Here is a 15,582-nt window from a genome sequence, read left to right as displayed (position 1 = left end):
GCCTCCTCGGCTGGGATCCCCAGGGGCTGCATCCACTGGGTTTATGGCACAGCATAAAAAGTCTGAAATGTGTTACAGGAGAAAAAAAAAAAGGGTCCTGACATGTTTTAAGTACATTACTAGAAAACAGATTGTATTATTTTGCTCTGTTATTGGGTGATACATTTCTCAAATACAAATTCAACCAAGCAGGTGCGAACTTATTTAAACTGACAAATTGACTGAGGCAGAGACAATGTGCAAATGCTCATACATGCATTGAACACAAGTTAGCTATGAAACAAGAGTAAGAGAATATAAGTAGTACAGTATAATAATACTGTAAATAGTATTGACTTAGTAATGAGGCTTGGCATGAGGACGCATGAAGTGAATATAACTTGTGAACCAAAAGGAAGATGCGAGATCCAGATGGAAAAAGAGTTTTAAATGAGGTCTCCCTAGTCCCACTTTAATTTATGTCTGTTACCAAAAGTGTACAGCCAAAGTTGGTTTAACAGTTGATGAATAAGGTTTTGTTGATTTGTATTCTGAGTTTATATCAGAAGCTGAAATTGGTTCATGAAGAACCCCATTCCAGAATGTGTTCCCTGCTGTCCTGGTGGTACAGATGATAGTAATGTTTGTGGTCTGGTTACTGTTCTCCTTGCAGGGTTGTTAGGTCTGTTGAATGTTTTATTTAATGGGAATAAAAGGAAAGCAAGGTGGAAATGTTCATTCTGAAGATAAGTGAACTTTTTCAGGCTACGTTGTTTCTCTTGAGAGAGATGAAATGTTAAACTGTTTAACATCTGGGAGCATCTGTCCTTGTAGTTCAGCCTGTGGATTGATTGAGTGCTAAACTGCCATCATATTTTCATGGAGATTTAGAGAACAAACAAGAAGTGCTAAACTGTTTTGACCCTGTCTAATTTTAGAACTTCAGAATATGTAAGCAAATGCTAGTTATATTTTGAAACGTACATATGCACGTGTCAAAAAAAAATAAATTTAACATAAAGCCCTAATTACAGAACTGGATTTTTTTTTAGTTCAAGACAATATAGTTCAAGAAAAGAAGAAAGTAGTTAATTTGACAGTTCTCTGAAACCTTCAGAATTATTTATTTATGTAAAAAGACTAGCATTTAACTTTTATAAATTAATTAGTTTAAAATATTCAATTAGGTGAATTATTGTAGTCTAATCCCATGGTAATTCAGTCTCCCTTTCTACCAGTATGACAAGTATCTAAAATGGGACATACCGTGTCTGTGAAGATCTGTAGCTTGGTGTTCTGCTTTGTTTTTCTACTCAGAGTTTTACATTAGCTTTTCAATAGCAGAAAATGACAAAGGATTTTTTACCTGCTAGTTATCTTTTATGTTAAGATAGTTCTGCAATAGTTTCCATTTTTTTCTTTTACTTGGGTAGTCAGGTGTTGCCTGCTAATAGGAAATTTTAGATCATTATAAGAAGTATGTCAAGGTCATTAACTTGCTGAAGATGTCTGTTTGTTGCAATGCAGCAGAGATTTTCAAGTCTTTCATCCACTGATACTATTAGGAGTAAATCACAGTATTCTGTTGAGCATTTTTTATATTCACTAGAGGATAGAGCAAATGTGAGAATTGATAAGCAAGCACATTATCCCCCCTATCAGTGTTTAGCAAAGATTGTTCCTTAATATTTCCATTCATGTTCTGAGATACATTTCTACAATGACAGTTTACTATTTAACGGTGAAATATTGTTTAGGAGATTTGACATCTCAATGCTTATTCATATCTCTATTTTCAGTATTGAATTGAGTAACAACATAGAAAGCATCAAATTTGTTAGTCCATAATTTTTAAATTCAGGAAAGTTTTGGGGTTCTGTATGAATGTTAAAACCCAGTAATTTATGTTATATTTTATTTTTAAGGAAGATGCATGATATCACTGAATTCTGTGCCTGTGTGACTGCATTTTTCCTTTGTGGCATGCTTAGTTCTGCAATACTTAGCTGTCTTTTATGCAGGGTTACTAGCATTCAGTTTCAACTGAGAGAATTGTAGAGGAGTTGAATAAGATATGAATTTGAGCTGTTAGGAAGTGGACATACCTGTGTTGCATCAATACTGCAAGGTTTTTAAGTTGATGTGGAGGAATCGCTGAATTTTTTTTTTTTTGGATGATCATTCTCATAAATGCTCATTTTCAAAAATGTAAGCATGAACGCATAATATATCTTGATGCCTTTCCAACAGTTCATCTTTGTAATGACAAGATTATTTTATTAAGGGACGTGTGCATAGCATTTACATACCTTTCTCTTGTACTGGAGTCCAGAAATTTGTGTTAGGTGCCTAAACTCCTTTTGCAGCACACTGGAAGAGTTCAGGGTATGAGAAAGATGCCCAATGCAATGAGTTATGCCAGCTAATGTTTTTTTCCTTGTGGGTTTTTTTATATATATATAAAAAAATTGTGGCTATCATTTTCTAAGACAGGATGGTAGCTAGTAAGAACATCTAGTAAGCTCATCTAAAGCAATTCCTTCTTGTTATACACGTTTTTCTACATTTTCTCCCATTAATGGATTAATTTGATCCACTTATCAGTTGTGTCTGTGTATTTTTTAAATATTATTTCTGATTTGAACTTTTTTCTCTTGCACAGTGCAAATATAATCAAGATGTTTATATAACCTATATCTATTGAGTAACATCTCCAGCGTGTTCCAACAGCAATAGGATTTTCCTTGTTGAAAGAAAACAGGCACTTAAAAAATTACTACCTATTTATTTTTAGTTTCACATAGGGTTTTTTGTTTGGTTGGTTGTTTTTTTTTTCCTAAAACAGGTGACCTGGAAAGAAAAGCAATTGATTATTTGCAATATTCTAATTGTGGCTAAGCACTAAGAAAGACATTGAACTCTTGGGATGTGTTATTTCAACCTGTAGATATATTCAGTTGTATTTCAATTTTTAGTCTGCCATAGACTTACCAGTTTAAATAAATGACTGTTTAATGGTACCAATTTCAGTCTTTAGAGCCCTTCTACCGAACCTTTCTTAAGATTCTTAAGATTTTTCCACTAATTCCAGAAGAAAGAATAGACAGGATGAGCTCGTTTTCCAATAATTTTCTGATCATCTCTTTGTACAAATACATATTTAGATCCAGAATACCACACAAACGTAAAGTCCATTCTGCAATCCCTGTCCAAAATTAATTTCCATTGAAACTGCCTGTTTCACTTCTGGACACAGAGACTCTCTTGACCTCGCTGTTATGAAAGAGCTTATTGTTTCTCCTTCTAAATTAAAAAGCCTTCTTAGAATGTGCACTTAGATGTAAATTGTTTGACTGTGGTAGTTTATTCAAATCCAGGCCTATTTAAGGAGTTTTTAAATCTTCTTTATTGGAACCCTGTGGCTTTTATAGCACATTAGACTTAAATTAAACAACAGGGAACCTTCTTTCCCTTTATTTCCAACTGTCCTTTCCAGGACAACTGGCATGATATTATCTTTAGATTTATCTATATATCTCCCTCATTATTTTATCATGTATTTTAATGTGGCAGATTCTGTCCTCTAGCACTGTGCCAGTTGTCAGAGTAATCCTGGATGGAGCAGGCAGGGATTTTTGGTAATCAGAAAAATACAGCATGATTTTTGGTTTCAAGTATTCAGGTTTGCTATGATGAAGTGGGGGATGCATTTTCATGTCCTCTTTTCTGAGAATAAATGGAAGCAATTCCTTATGTAGGAAATGTGGTATTTTTTTGCTTGTCATCTCAGCAAAATACTGTATTTTTAGCCAAGGCAAAGTGATGATGGATGCTAACTAATAAAGCTAAAATTGTTGTCTGGTAGAAGTTTTATATATTGTATATTTTAAGATGAAAAGTTATGTCAGGCTTTCCTCAATCATTTGTGAGCACCTCTGACACTTGGATCACGCTTTTAAAAATATTTTGCCAGATGTAATGTATAGGAACCTCAGACTAAATCATAAGAGCAGTGTGGAGGATTTTGAGGTTGGCTAAAAGTTTAGCCTGGGGTACGACAATGGTGTGTCCCAGGGATACTATGTGATATCCTGTTGGGAGAGCAAGCTCAAGGTGTTGTTTGGTGTATAATAAACCAGAATAAAGGTTGTTCTGTATTCTGGTGTACTTTTGAGAAGAGGAAGCCCTCTATAGGTACAGACTGGGCTGAGCTGGTTGGCAGCTTTTACTACTTGCTTAACTGTACCTATGCAGAAAGGTTGTTCAGCACTGGTGGGTCTTGGAAGGGGAAGCTGTCCAGGAGGCTGGAGGCAGCTGTGGGGCTAGGGGGCCCACTAACTTCCTGCAACTGTGTCTTGAAAAACTTGTGAAAATCCTGTAACTCAGTGTGTCAATTACCAGCACAGGTTTTAGCATGAATTATTGGAACCAGCAAATCTGTCTGTGGCTGGTATTTGGTAATGACCTGTTGATCTGAGGGCACATTACTGTGCTCTCAGAATGGCTCTGCCATGAGATGTCTTACTTAGGGGTCACTGGCAGCTGCTGGAGGGGCTCCTCCTAATTTGTTATTTCCCTGAAGATTACTTGGGGCTGGCATATGCTCCTCTGTAGCTCGGGGCAAGCATGGCAGCAGAACTGTAAGCTGAGCATAGTATATGGGTTGCCACCTGGTTCATGATTTCTCATTAGTGATTTGACTTATTCCAGATGAACTCAGAGCACTAGTATCTAGAAAAAAACACCTTGTATTCTATCAAATGTGTTGATATACAATAACTGAGGTAAGTAAATGTGACGTTCCATAGTGTTTTACATGGATGCTTTGAGAGTTCTCTAATTTTCATTATTGTAAAAAGATAACTTACAGAAATCATCCTCTCTGCATATGTTTGTACATGTATACATGTTTGTGAGGGAAATCTTCATGCTGTTTATCTTTTGTTTTGCAGACAAAACCTGTTGCATTTGCAGTTCGGACAAATGTTGGGTACAGTGCAGCTCACGATGACGATGTTCCAGTCCCAGGCATGGCCATTTCATTTGAGGCTAAAGATTTTCTTCATGTTAAAGAAGTAAGTAAAACTAGAGGAGTAAATGTATCTCTCTTTAAGGGTCTATTCGAGTAGTAGTACTATTATTTTTTAACTTTAAGATAACTTGTCACATTGTCAAAGCGCTCTGCAAATATTATATAAATAAGGTAGCTGTGTATAAGGAACTGAATATTCTTTGAAATACTATTCTTAATAAAAGCAGTGGCACAAATTACTTACATTCAAATTAATGAAGTTTGGAAAGTGAGTGCTTTTCTTCTCTAGTAAAAATCAGTTATTCAGAGCTTTAAAAATCTACATCTGCCTATTCAGTGATATAATATTTCTGCGTTTTACCATTCTAGTACTCCGAGGGTTCATTCTGACTCAGCAGCCAAGGGTTGATTCTCTTTTATTTGTGTGACTGATTCTCAATTGACCCAAAAATCCTCAGGTCTCTTTTTTTTCACTGAAGTTACTTCCCTGGCACAGACAATATTTTGTTAACTCTCATATGCTGAAGAACTGATGTGATATTTCAAGTTGCACAAAGCAGGGAGCTTTGCATTTGTTGCATTGGTTTTCTTTTCCTGTAGTTTGGCTTTGAAAATTTTCAGTTTTTACAGTTTCAAACACCTAAAGTCACTTTGTTTCTCTGCTCCTTGCAAGTTAGTCCAAAACAAAGTAACTTTCCCATACAGGTTCTCCTTAGCAGCCCACTGCTCCCTTCTGAATGATTCCCTCATTTGATGAGACTTCCCAGCTTCTCATCATATTCCATTGTGTTTTGTCACAAAATGGCATCTGGAAATGGAAATTTATAGCAGAAGAACTAGAAAGTTAGCTTAAGGATGAGAGCAACTTAGCCATGCATTTGAAATGATATCTTTGCCCCATTTTAGATTGTTAAAACATCCCTCAGTAGTTATGACTGATGATGCACAGTGATTTTTCTAGTGCAGGTGCTTTGCAGAAGCAGGAAACTTTCCTAATACACAGGTAGAAATACAGGTGGACAGAGACTAAGGAAACACCAGAAATGGACTTCTAGTGCCTTCATACTGATGACTAATGATCATAATTTTCCATATATATTAAACACACAAAAAAGGGATCATTTGGATTCGAACTCTATGTAGTGAAGGAAACGTCTTCTGTCTGATGATAGTGCAAAAGAATTGTTCTGCTCTGTCTTGTGACAAAAGTGGAGATGAGCAGGCACAGAGTTCTGGCAAAAGTAAACCATCAGCATTCTCCAGTGAGTCTGGAAGCACTGGAAATACAGCTCAGTTTGATTAGATTAAATGATTTTGTCATCATCTATTCCATCTGCATTTCAAACAGGCTGGTAATCTCAGACCTCTCATCAAGTCTTTCCCCTGTTTCCATATGAACTAGAAAGTGTGTTTGCAGATTTTCTGTTACAATTTATGCTTTTTTTCCTCACAACACAACTTCGAGTCGGATGTAAATGTGCATGGTTGAAAATGAGGAAGAAAAGTTTCATGAACTTTTCTGGATCTCCAGAAATGAAAGGAAGCCTGAGTTGTTATATTGTCTGTGGTGGCATGTAGCACTGAGGAATGGACAAATAGATTAAAATCTTCTTGCAGCTTCAGTTGTAATGCAAGAGGCACTCTGAGTTAATTGCCTTTAAAAATCCCTCTCTCTAAGCAGTTAAGGAAGGTTGACTGTCTAGCTGTGCTAGGCCAGATCTGGGTTGTAGAAGGGACCCTGTGCCCAGACTGGGTACACTGCTGGGATGGAGAGGTGAGAAAGGATCTGCAAGGAGTCAGACTTGGACTTGGACTCTCTGGTCCTGTGTTTGGCAGTGGCTGGTGCATCTGGGCAGATTGAACCTCTTCAGGAAGGTGCCCCGAGCAGTGGCCAGGCCCTGCCCTGCCCAGCCGCGTCCTCACCTTCCATCTTCCATGGCCATGCCCTGCTCAGTCTCCAGGACTCTGTCTCTCACCCAGATATTGCTCCTTCAGTAATTTTGGAGCTCCCTATAGTTAGTGCTGGGAGAACTGAAATGGTCAAACTTTAATTATTTATGCAGATGAAAGGTAAAAAACCATATTGTGCTATAAAATGCAGTGTTGCTTTTATATTTTATGCCTAATGGGTTGCTAGAAATAAAGAAATCTAAGTTAATCTCCAATAACTTTTGCCTGCATAGTAATGCTGTATTGGATCAATGCTGTCCTATGCTTGTCTACAAGGAGTGTTCTCCAATTTGTGCTGCTGAGAGGGCTCAAGCAAGAAAAACCTCACCTCAGGATGTACACGTGCAGTGGTGAAAAGTACTGCAGTGATTGAGTATGAGGGAAATTTGTTTTCATTATTAGGTTACATTCATTAAAACTCAGTACACATAAAGATGAAGGAATCCTTCCTGTATGAAGAAACATGTGCTACATCATAGTCACTCCTGAATCTTTTGAGGCTTTTAAAGCGTGGCTATAATTCTGCTTTGCATTTAATTCATATTTGTGTTTCCCTTGGCACTTCAAGCACAGCTGATTACAGAGAATCATTCATCCCAGCCAGCACCTTGAGAGTTGGACACTTCCCTACCAAGATTTCCGCTATCTCTTTTTAAAATTAGAAAGTATTATGATGTGTGATATTATTACTTACAAAAGTATCTTATCCTCCTTTTCATATACTGACACAGCATTTAGCTTTGAGACTTTGCAGGAATGAATTCCACATGCTTTTATTTTTGTATGAAGAAAAAATTCCTACGGATTTAGCATTTCTATTAATTATAGTAAAATTAATGTTATTGTACAGTAGTCTGTTGTATAGTAGCCTAGGACAGCATAGAAAAGTAGTGGTTATTTGGATTTCAGTGGTGTTTTTTATCTAAATATGTTTATCTACAACATATTTTAAGTGCACATGCATATCTGTAGTTAGCATTCTGCACTGAAAGGTTAATGTTTTAATAATAAGTTCCAGTCTAATACAGCTTTGAAAAACTACTATTCCAGATTAGCTCTCTATTAAACATTGGTATTCTTACTCATAAAGGCATCCCATTGGATGAATGTTATAGATCCCCTTATATATTGTGAGCTTAAAAGTAAGTTTATTTTAATCTTTATTTTTTATTAGCTAAATATCTTTAAGTTTGTCTCCAGCATCACAACATTTCAGTAGTAGCCAAAATAAAGGTAATACTGCAATTCAGGTTGTGTATCATTTGTATTCTCAGTGAAATGAATTCCTTTTTATGAGAGCCCACACATTTTACATGCTTTACTCCTAACTATACACTTGTTAAAACTACTTATTAAATAATTAAAGATGCACTATAGTCATAGCTTCATATTTAAGAGGCAACTTCTCTTCCCATTTGGATGTTCTCTCACAGTTTCATAAATAATCCAAATTATACAAAATTCGTATTTAACAGTATTTATACCCATGGAACTCCTAGAGTATTGCATGTGAGGACATACATAAGTGACCTATTCTCATCCAAAAATGGTGAATAAATGATAAAGGAAAAAGCAAATAGTTCTGCTCTACAGACATCTGCAAAACAATCAAACAAATACCCCTGTGTATATGAATAAATGTTATTAGTCATTATTTCACATTTCATAGAGCTAAATTCAGGTAATTGGACTATCTTGTGCATTTGTCTAATTGTAAGGTTTTTTAGCTATCCAAAGATAATCATTCCTTGTGTATCTATCATAGTATGTTTAAGATGAAGATCACATGCGCTGTATGCAAGTAGAGCATATATAAGCAGCAGAATGTAGTCATATTTCAGAAGGTTCTAGTGAGTTCAGAGAGGCAGGGGAGTTTGAGAAGCAGTATTTTTTATTTTAAATAGAGAACTGAATATAAAAGAATAAGAAAAATAGATTATTAGAGGAGCCAATCAGAAGAAATTTCTGGTGTCCACCAAGGAGAAGTACAGGGAGAACAAAAGCAGCTCTCATGTATGAGGGGGAAAGACTGTAAAGCAGAAAAAATAAAGATGGTAAAACAGGTAAAGCCAGGGAGAATCATTAAGTCTATGAAGGAAGGTTTCTGCTGAAGTACTGTAGCATTTTAATAATTTGCAATGTATAATTATATTAATGTATTTCTGAATATTACCACAATTCTTCATTGCCATAATAACATAGTACAGTGATTAAATGCAGGGAAGAATTACATAAAATGGCTTAGCTGCAAATCAAAAATAATAACAAAATGATCCTAAATAAAGTAATTTCTTAGTACATTACTTTTTTTTTTTGTCTGTAGAAATTTAATAATGACTGGTGGATAGGACGGTTGGTAAAAGAAGGCTGTGAAATAGGATTCATTCCAAGCCCAGTCAAACTAGAAAACATGAGGCTGCAGCATGAACAAAAGGCAAAACAAGGAAAATTCTACTCCAGGTAATAACAGCAAAACATTAAAAATAGTAGTATTGGCTGTGACACAACTTGAAAGTTACTGCTGTGTATGCTGTAGTTCTGTATAATTGTTGTAAATGGCAGGTACAAACATTTTAAATCAATGAAGGAAGTAATATTTATTTATATAATTAATGTCATTGGCATTTGAGAGAGAAAGTAGATATTTAGATTGGTAGTCTGTGGTGGCCTAGAATGGCTATTATTCCATTTTATTTTCATAAAATATTTTCAAATATACATCGAAGTTAGTGCATTTACTATGTGGAAGTACCATTTTTTACTTAAAAATCTATCTCCCTAAATTCTAGCATTTATTACTTGTTTTCATGATCTTGCAATTTCTAAACACTTTCAAAGCTGATTTTAGAAATTACAGAAAATGTTAAGATTAATTTATTTGTAAACTGAAGCCAGTGCCTATTAATTAACTCTTAGGGAAAAAATGTTTGGGTTTTGTCAAGTTCATTACCTTCAAATACAGCTTTTAAGAATACTGTATTTTATGATGGAAGTTTCATGTCAAGTCAGTTGTTGTCTCTGACTGCAGCCATCATTACATAAAAATATTCAGTATCTGTATGTATTGAACAATGCTGCAAGATGGTAATAATGTCATCTTTGCTATAGAATTCTTAATAAAGTAGTTTCCTGGTAAACATTAACATACGTGGAAGCAAATGCCACTTGCTTTCCTTTGGGTATGTAGGACATAAATATTTCCAGTCTGTCTGAGTGGGATGGACCGGGAAATGAGAAAACACCTGGGAAACACTTGGGAAGCCAGAAAGACTTTCCTGCTTGAATAGGAAGGGCATCTTTGTTTGAAGAGCATGTCTGCGCTAAGAGACCAGGATGCTGCAGTGCTGCATTCTCCAGCTGTGAAATGCCTTTCCTATAGGTGTGCTGTCCTTGGCATGAGGATGTCAGGTCCCATATTTCTCTCGTGATGCTTCTGATGCAGCCAAATCTGACCCAGTGATTTGATCCCTTTCTAAAGTGTAAAGGCTTCCATTCTCCAGAGCTTCTCACTGGAGATAACACTGTCCTATGCCAAAAATGCATTTACTTAGTGCTTATTAATATTTTAAGATGGGGAAAGTGGAAACTAGTACTATCACATGAATCATTTGAAGAGTGAAATAGCCTTTCTAACGTTCTTTTCAGTGCTTTTCTTGTTATAGTAACAGAAATAAAATGACTAAAAATACTGTTTCATTTTCACAACTTGGATAGGTTTTCACAAAGCAGAACTGGATAAAACTCTAGTTTCTTTATCTTCATTGGAGAGACTTTCTTTTTCCCAAGTGCTACCTTGTATTGAGGCAGCAAAAGAATTTGTACTTTAATGAAATTGAAAAGATGTTAGGCAAACACACTATCATTTTTGTTAGGGAGCTACCAATAACTCTTCTGTTAAAGTAAACAGATGTGCTCACTGGCTTAAGAATTAGTTTTAGTAATGAATAGTAATATTAATAATTATATATCGATAGCCATATTAGTAATTGGATTATGTTAAGATCATGGGGTAGTGAGAGCATATGCAGTATAATGAAGCTGCACAGCAGAACAAGGAGCATGATTGATGTTTGAAGTTCCTCAGTTCTCAGAATGTACACACATTTTGTGTAAGATGTATATTTTATACCAATGCCAGAAACACTGTTTGTCTCCTAGCTGGCAGCTCATTTAGAAGGCAAGTAATAAATAAACTCGAATAAATACTCAGAAAGCTATGAAACTTCGAACTAATTTGTTGCTTTACTCCAGTAAATCAGGAGGAAACTCTTCATCCAGTTTGGGTGACATCGTTCCTAGTTCCAGAAAATCGACGCCTCCATCATCTGGTGAGTAGGTCATGAACCCTTCAGACTCATGCACCTAATCTGTTAAAATTTATATATATTTAGTCTATTTTTCTTATTCCCTGTACTTCATAGGGATAAGGTTGGGTTGTTGCGTTGCCCTGTAAGGCTGGTTTGGGCAGGTTTGAAGTAATGGAGTCAGTGCCAGCAAGTTCAGGCGATGATAGGGCTGTTAACAATGCACAAAATTCCCTCTTTGCTTTTACCATGGTGTTTTATAGCAAAGACATGATAAAATGATGAGGCTGCATTTCAGTAGGATAGCTAGAGATTTGGTCTGGTCTGAGCACTTCTGCTGAACAAGCAATACCTTCTGCTACAGGAGAAAAAGCAGCAGTAAAAATGACAATTCCCAAGAGGTTTCTGTTGTAGGATCAAGAATGGCGTTATTTTACAACAGAAAAGTTTCGTTTCACAGTCCTGATAATGAGGGTGTACTTCATATAATTGTAGCATATTTTTTTCCTTTTCTGACAAATTTTTCACAAATACTGTTTTGTATTTAGAGCATCAACAGATATTTAACTTAGGTTGGATTCAAGAGGTATGAAGCAAATACATGGAAAGTTGGTGGGGGAAACTGGCATTAGCTCCTTGAAAAAAGCATAGCAGAAGATTACCAAAAAAAAAAAATAAATTCTACTATAATTCAGATGCTGCATTGCTCAATGTTTTGTCTTCTCCTGAGAGAGAAAATTTACATTTTGAACACCTAAAACCAGAAAATATTAGTGAATGTTGCTAGTGCCTTGTCTAGGGAGGCAAAGACATGTATTTTCCCATCATGTTAGTTTATGTGGAGCCTGGCCTACAGAGCCAGGCATCTTAAAATGAACCTGAAGATATTAAAGTATTTACATAGACATAAAGAGAGAGACAGAGGAATTCAATCAAGCTATGGTCATAGCTTCATTTGATTAAAGTAATTGAAAAATATATCTGCTTTTCTTGTGAAACCATGAATTTGTTTGTAACAACCAACTTCATTACAGTTGCAGTTTATCAAAATTCCACTTAAGTTCCCTACCTCTGTTTTTTTTTCTTAATATATTTTCAGTTTACTAATAGGCGTTCATCACAAGTCTGTAGAACCTACCTTCATCTTTTATTTTACGACGGCTTTAAACTGTCGTATTTACTGTTAAGGCCCACTTTCTCAACAGCTGCATTTTTTCAGTAAAATTGTCCATGGACCTATGTTGTGATTTTATAGTTAGAGCATCTGAAATGCTATAATATTTGTATACTGAAAACACTTGGAGATCAGTACATACGAAATTTCCAGAATTGATGCACAGAACATTCATGCTGTAAGAGAACCGATCGCATTCTTAGGTTACCAACTGTCTGATTGCTAGCCATCCTGTAATTTTCATTTCATTGAATTATTTCTTCAGACAGTAGTTTTCAGAAACATTGTTTTCTGTAGAAAGAAGGAAATCTGGTAAAGCTTATTCAGTTACATTGAAAATTTGGAGAATATTTACAAATAGTGTGCATTAGCTTATTCTGTGATCTTAAAGTTTTGGGTCTGCATTAATAATTTTGTTTATCTTAAGACATCCCAAGAAGGGTGACTGCACAAGAATTCAAATTACTTTGAAGTACAGTTCAATTATTATTCCCAGGCCTCCTCTTTTTGAAAGTAAAAAACCGAAAATGACAAATACATAAATGATTTAATGAAATGAAGAGATTTTAACTAAGTTAACTTTATTTTTTGACTTTGAGTCAGGGATTTTTTTCCTACATAAACTAGTGCGACAAAACCAAAACCCAAACAAGATGAAGAACCAGTGAAAAACAAATTAAAAGGAGGCTCATAGCCATTTAAATAATCAATACTATCAATATCTATATAATCATTATTATCATTATATATATAATCAATCCATACAATCTTCATGGGCCACCAAACAGAATGAGGATAGTGGTGAAAATGTCCTTGAAAATAACCCAGTGAACTAAAGATAATTAACAGTAAAAGAACTATCATAGAAGATGTTACATAGTGTGAAGACTGAGAATGAAAAAAGGAGATACTATTACCTTATCTGACCAAATGCTGCATTTCTTTTATACAGGAAAAACTTAACAACCCTGATTTTTCTTTACTGATGATTTTAGTTGAATGTAGAACTGAAGGAGTTTTAATATGCCTTACTAGGAGTGATTTATAGCATCTCTGCTGGCCTGTATTCAAGCAAGGATAATATGTTCTTTTTATACTTACGAAGAGGGTGAAGGAACAGTGTTGCTAGAAGAAAATGTTATGTGATTTCTGTGGCTGTTTTTAGGAGTAGGAGTATATAAACGTGGTGTGGATCTACTCACAGTCTTCCCTGGCAAGGGCAGACTCAAAGACACAGTTTTGTAACTCAGGGATTGTCAGGCTTCATGACATTAGATCTGTGGATAATTCAAATGAGAAAACACACTTTACTCAAGCAGAAGGGGTCACTGTCCCAAGCGTCTCCTAAATCAGTAGCTGCGCGTGGGCTTGACAGAAATATTTATTTGGTGCATAGTGTAATAGCACATGCCGCTGTATTAGTTGATGTCCTCCTCATCAAGCAGCTGAAAGCAGGTCGCTAAGGTGGTTCCATAATAGTTTGCATTGATTAATTATGGGTTTGGATAAAGTCAATGCAAATGATACTGCTTATAGATGTATTTAGATTTAGATTCAGTTCAACATAATGGCTCAACAAAATAAACATGTGTCAGCAGAGTGTGTCAAGAGGTGGGTAAGATCTTTACACACAAGGGTGATGTTGTACAGCATGTTTGTGGATTGCTGTTATGTATGTACTTGCTTTCTGAAGAAAAACTTAAGATCAGAATTTAGCATTGTAAACAAGAAAGTTTATTTGGTTTGGTTTGGTTTTGGATGTAGTTGACAGGTATCTGTTGGACTCAGCATTCAGGATAACATGGCTTTGTGTTTTGAAAATGTATTTATTTCTGAGTCCGTGATGAGATGATTTTTGCTTAAACTGCTGTTACTTCTTCGATAAAGAGGGTAAATATTTTATATTTATGTAATAAACATTGTGTGCTGTGTGTTCTTTTGGTGCAGAGGTTGAACAGCAGTGGTTTATTGTATTCACTTCCATTTTGCTCTGCGTACATCCTCACTCTTTACAACAGGATCCAGGTCTCTGAGACAAGCTGGGATCAGTTTCCTCTCTTCTGCTACCCATTCTTTTTAGTTTTCGCGATTAGTAGGTCTGGTTTTATTATTTTTAATAAATGGATCTTATGAGTACTGTTAAAATGGTTAAAAATGCCAGTTGCAGTCCACCCTGAGATAAATGTAGATATTATAGTACCAGTATCAGGCTGGTTTTGTCTTCAAAAGTGATTTTTCTTCTGTTTCTTGATTTCGTATAGACATGCTATGACATTTCAAATTTCAGTTAATGATACCCATTTTGAATTAAGTGTTCACTGCTATAAAATACTCCAAATGTTGTTGGCCAAGTTCTGTTGTTTACATTGTCGAGTCTTATCTATTTCAGTGAACTAGTTTGGATTTACACTGGTGTAACAAAATGAACTTGGCCATTGCTTTGTTTCGTAAGAGTAATTCTGTGTATGTCTAATGTAGCTCTGTAAAAGAGGATCAGAGGAAATGTTATAGTAGCTGTTACAGATTGCCTTCTGTCTTCTAATCCTAATGTACTACACCTTTAAATTTTTTCCCTTTATTTTATTGATTTTTTAAATTTATTTATTACTCTGGACAGTTTTATTTTTCTTTACCTGTTATTTCCTTTTTAACCTATCTTTACTTTCCCTGTCATCTGATAATTCTGAATTGTTTGTCTGTATATAGCTATAGACATAGATGCCACTGGCTTAGATGCAGAAGAAAATGATATTCCAGCAAACCATCGCTCCCCCAAACCCAGTGCAAACAGTGTAACATCACCCCACTCCAAAGAGAAAAGAATGCCCTTCTTTAAGAAGGTAACACCAACTTCCAAGCTCCCATCTGTCCACCTGCTCACCTGCACTGCGTCACATTTCTAGTCCTGTTAACTGTCTGCGTCCTTTGACAAGCCAATAACATGCATGCTTTGTTGTTCTTTGTTTCTTTTCCATGCTGCTGTAGCTAAGCAGAAGCAGAAATCGGTAAGTTTATATCAACATTACCTGTGTTTATCCTGCCACTGGCATCATTAGCATTATTACCCCAGATTAAGAGTGCAACTATTCTAGAATTAAGGAAGAAATGTATCAATCTGTTAGCGGATTCAGTACAAGAAAACA

The 15,582-nt window shown here is 35.6% G+C and overlaps 1 protein-coding gene across 11 annotated transcripts in view; it reads left to right on the top strand.

The window, feature by feature from the left end:
• CACNB2 (calcium voltage-gated channel auxiliary subunit beta 2) overlaps window positions 1-15,582 on the top strand; it is a 263,484-nt gene that overhangs the window by 217,572 nt on the left and 30,330 nt on the right. For 8 of the 11 annotated variants that reach the window (XM_074900176.1, XM_074900177.1, XM_074900181.1 and 5 more), the window contains 4 exons: window positions 4,932-5,054; window positions 9,285-9,421; window positions 11,213-11,289; window positions 15,146-15,279. In XM_074900176.1, coding sequence (XP_074756277.1) covers window positions 4,932-5,054; window positions 9,285-9,421; window positions 11,213-11,289; window positions 15,146-15,279 — 471 coding nt within the window. Of the gene's footprint in view, window positions 1-4,931; window positions 5,055-9,284; window positions 9,422-11,212; window positions 11,290-15,145; window positions 15,280-15,424; window positions 15,445-15,582 lie in introns of all 11 variants that reach the window. The other 3 variants (XM_074900179.1, XM_074900180.1, XM_074900185.1) reach the window with 1 other exon arrangement.

This window comes from Athene noctua, chromosome 2 (assembly GCF_965140245.1).
Source record: "Athene noctua chromosome 2, bAthNoc1.hap1.1, whole genome shotgun sequence".
Taxonomy (NCBI): Eukaryota; Metazoa; Chordata; class Aves; order Strigiformes; family Strigidae; genus Athene; species Athene noctua.
The sequence above is the reverse complement of the archived record's forward strand: the minus strand, read 5'-3'. Positions and strand labels throughout refer to the sequence as shown.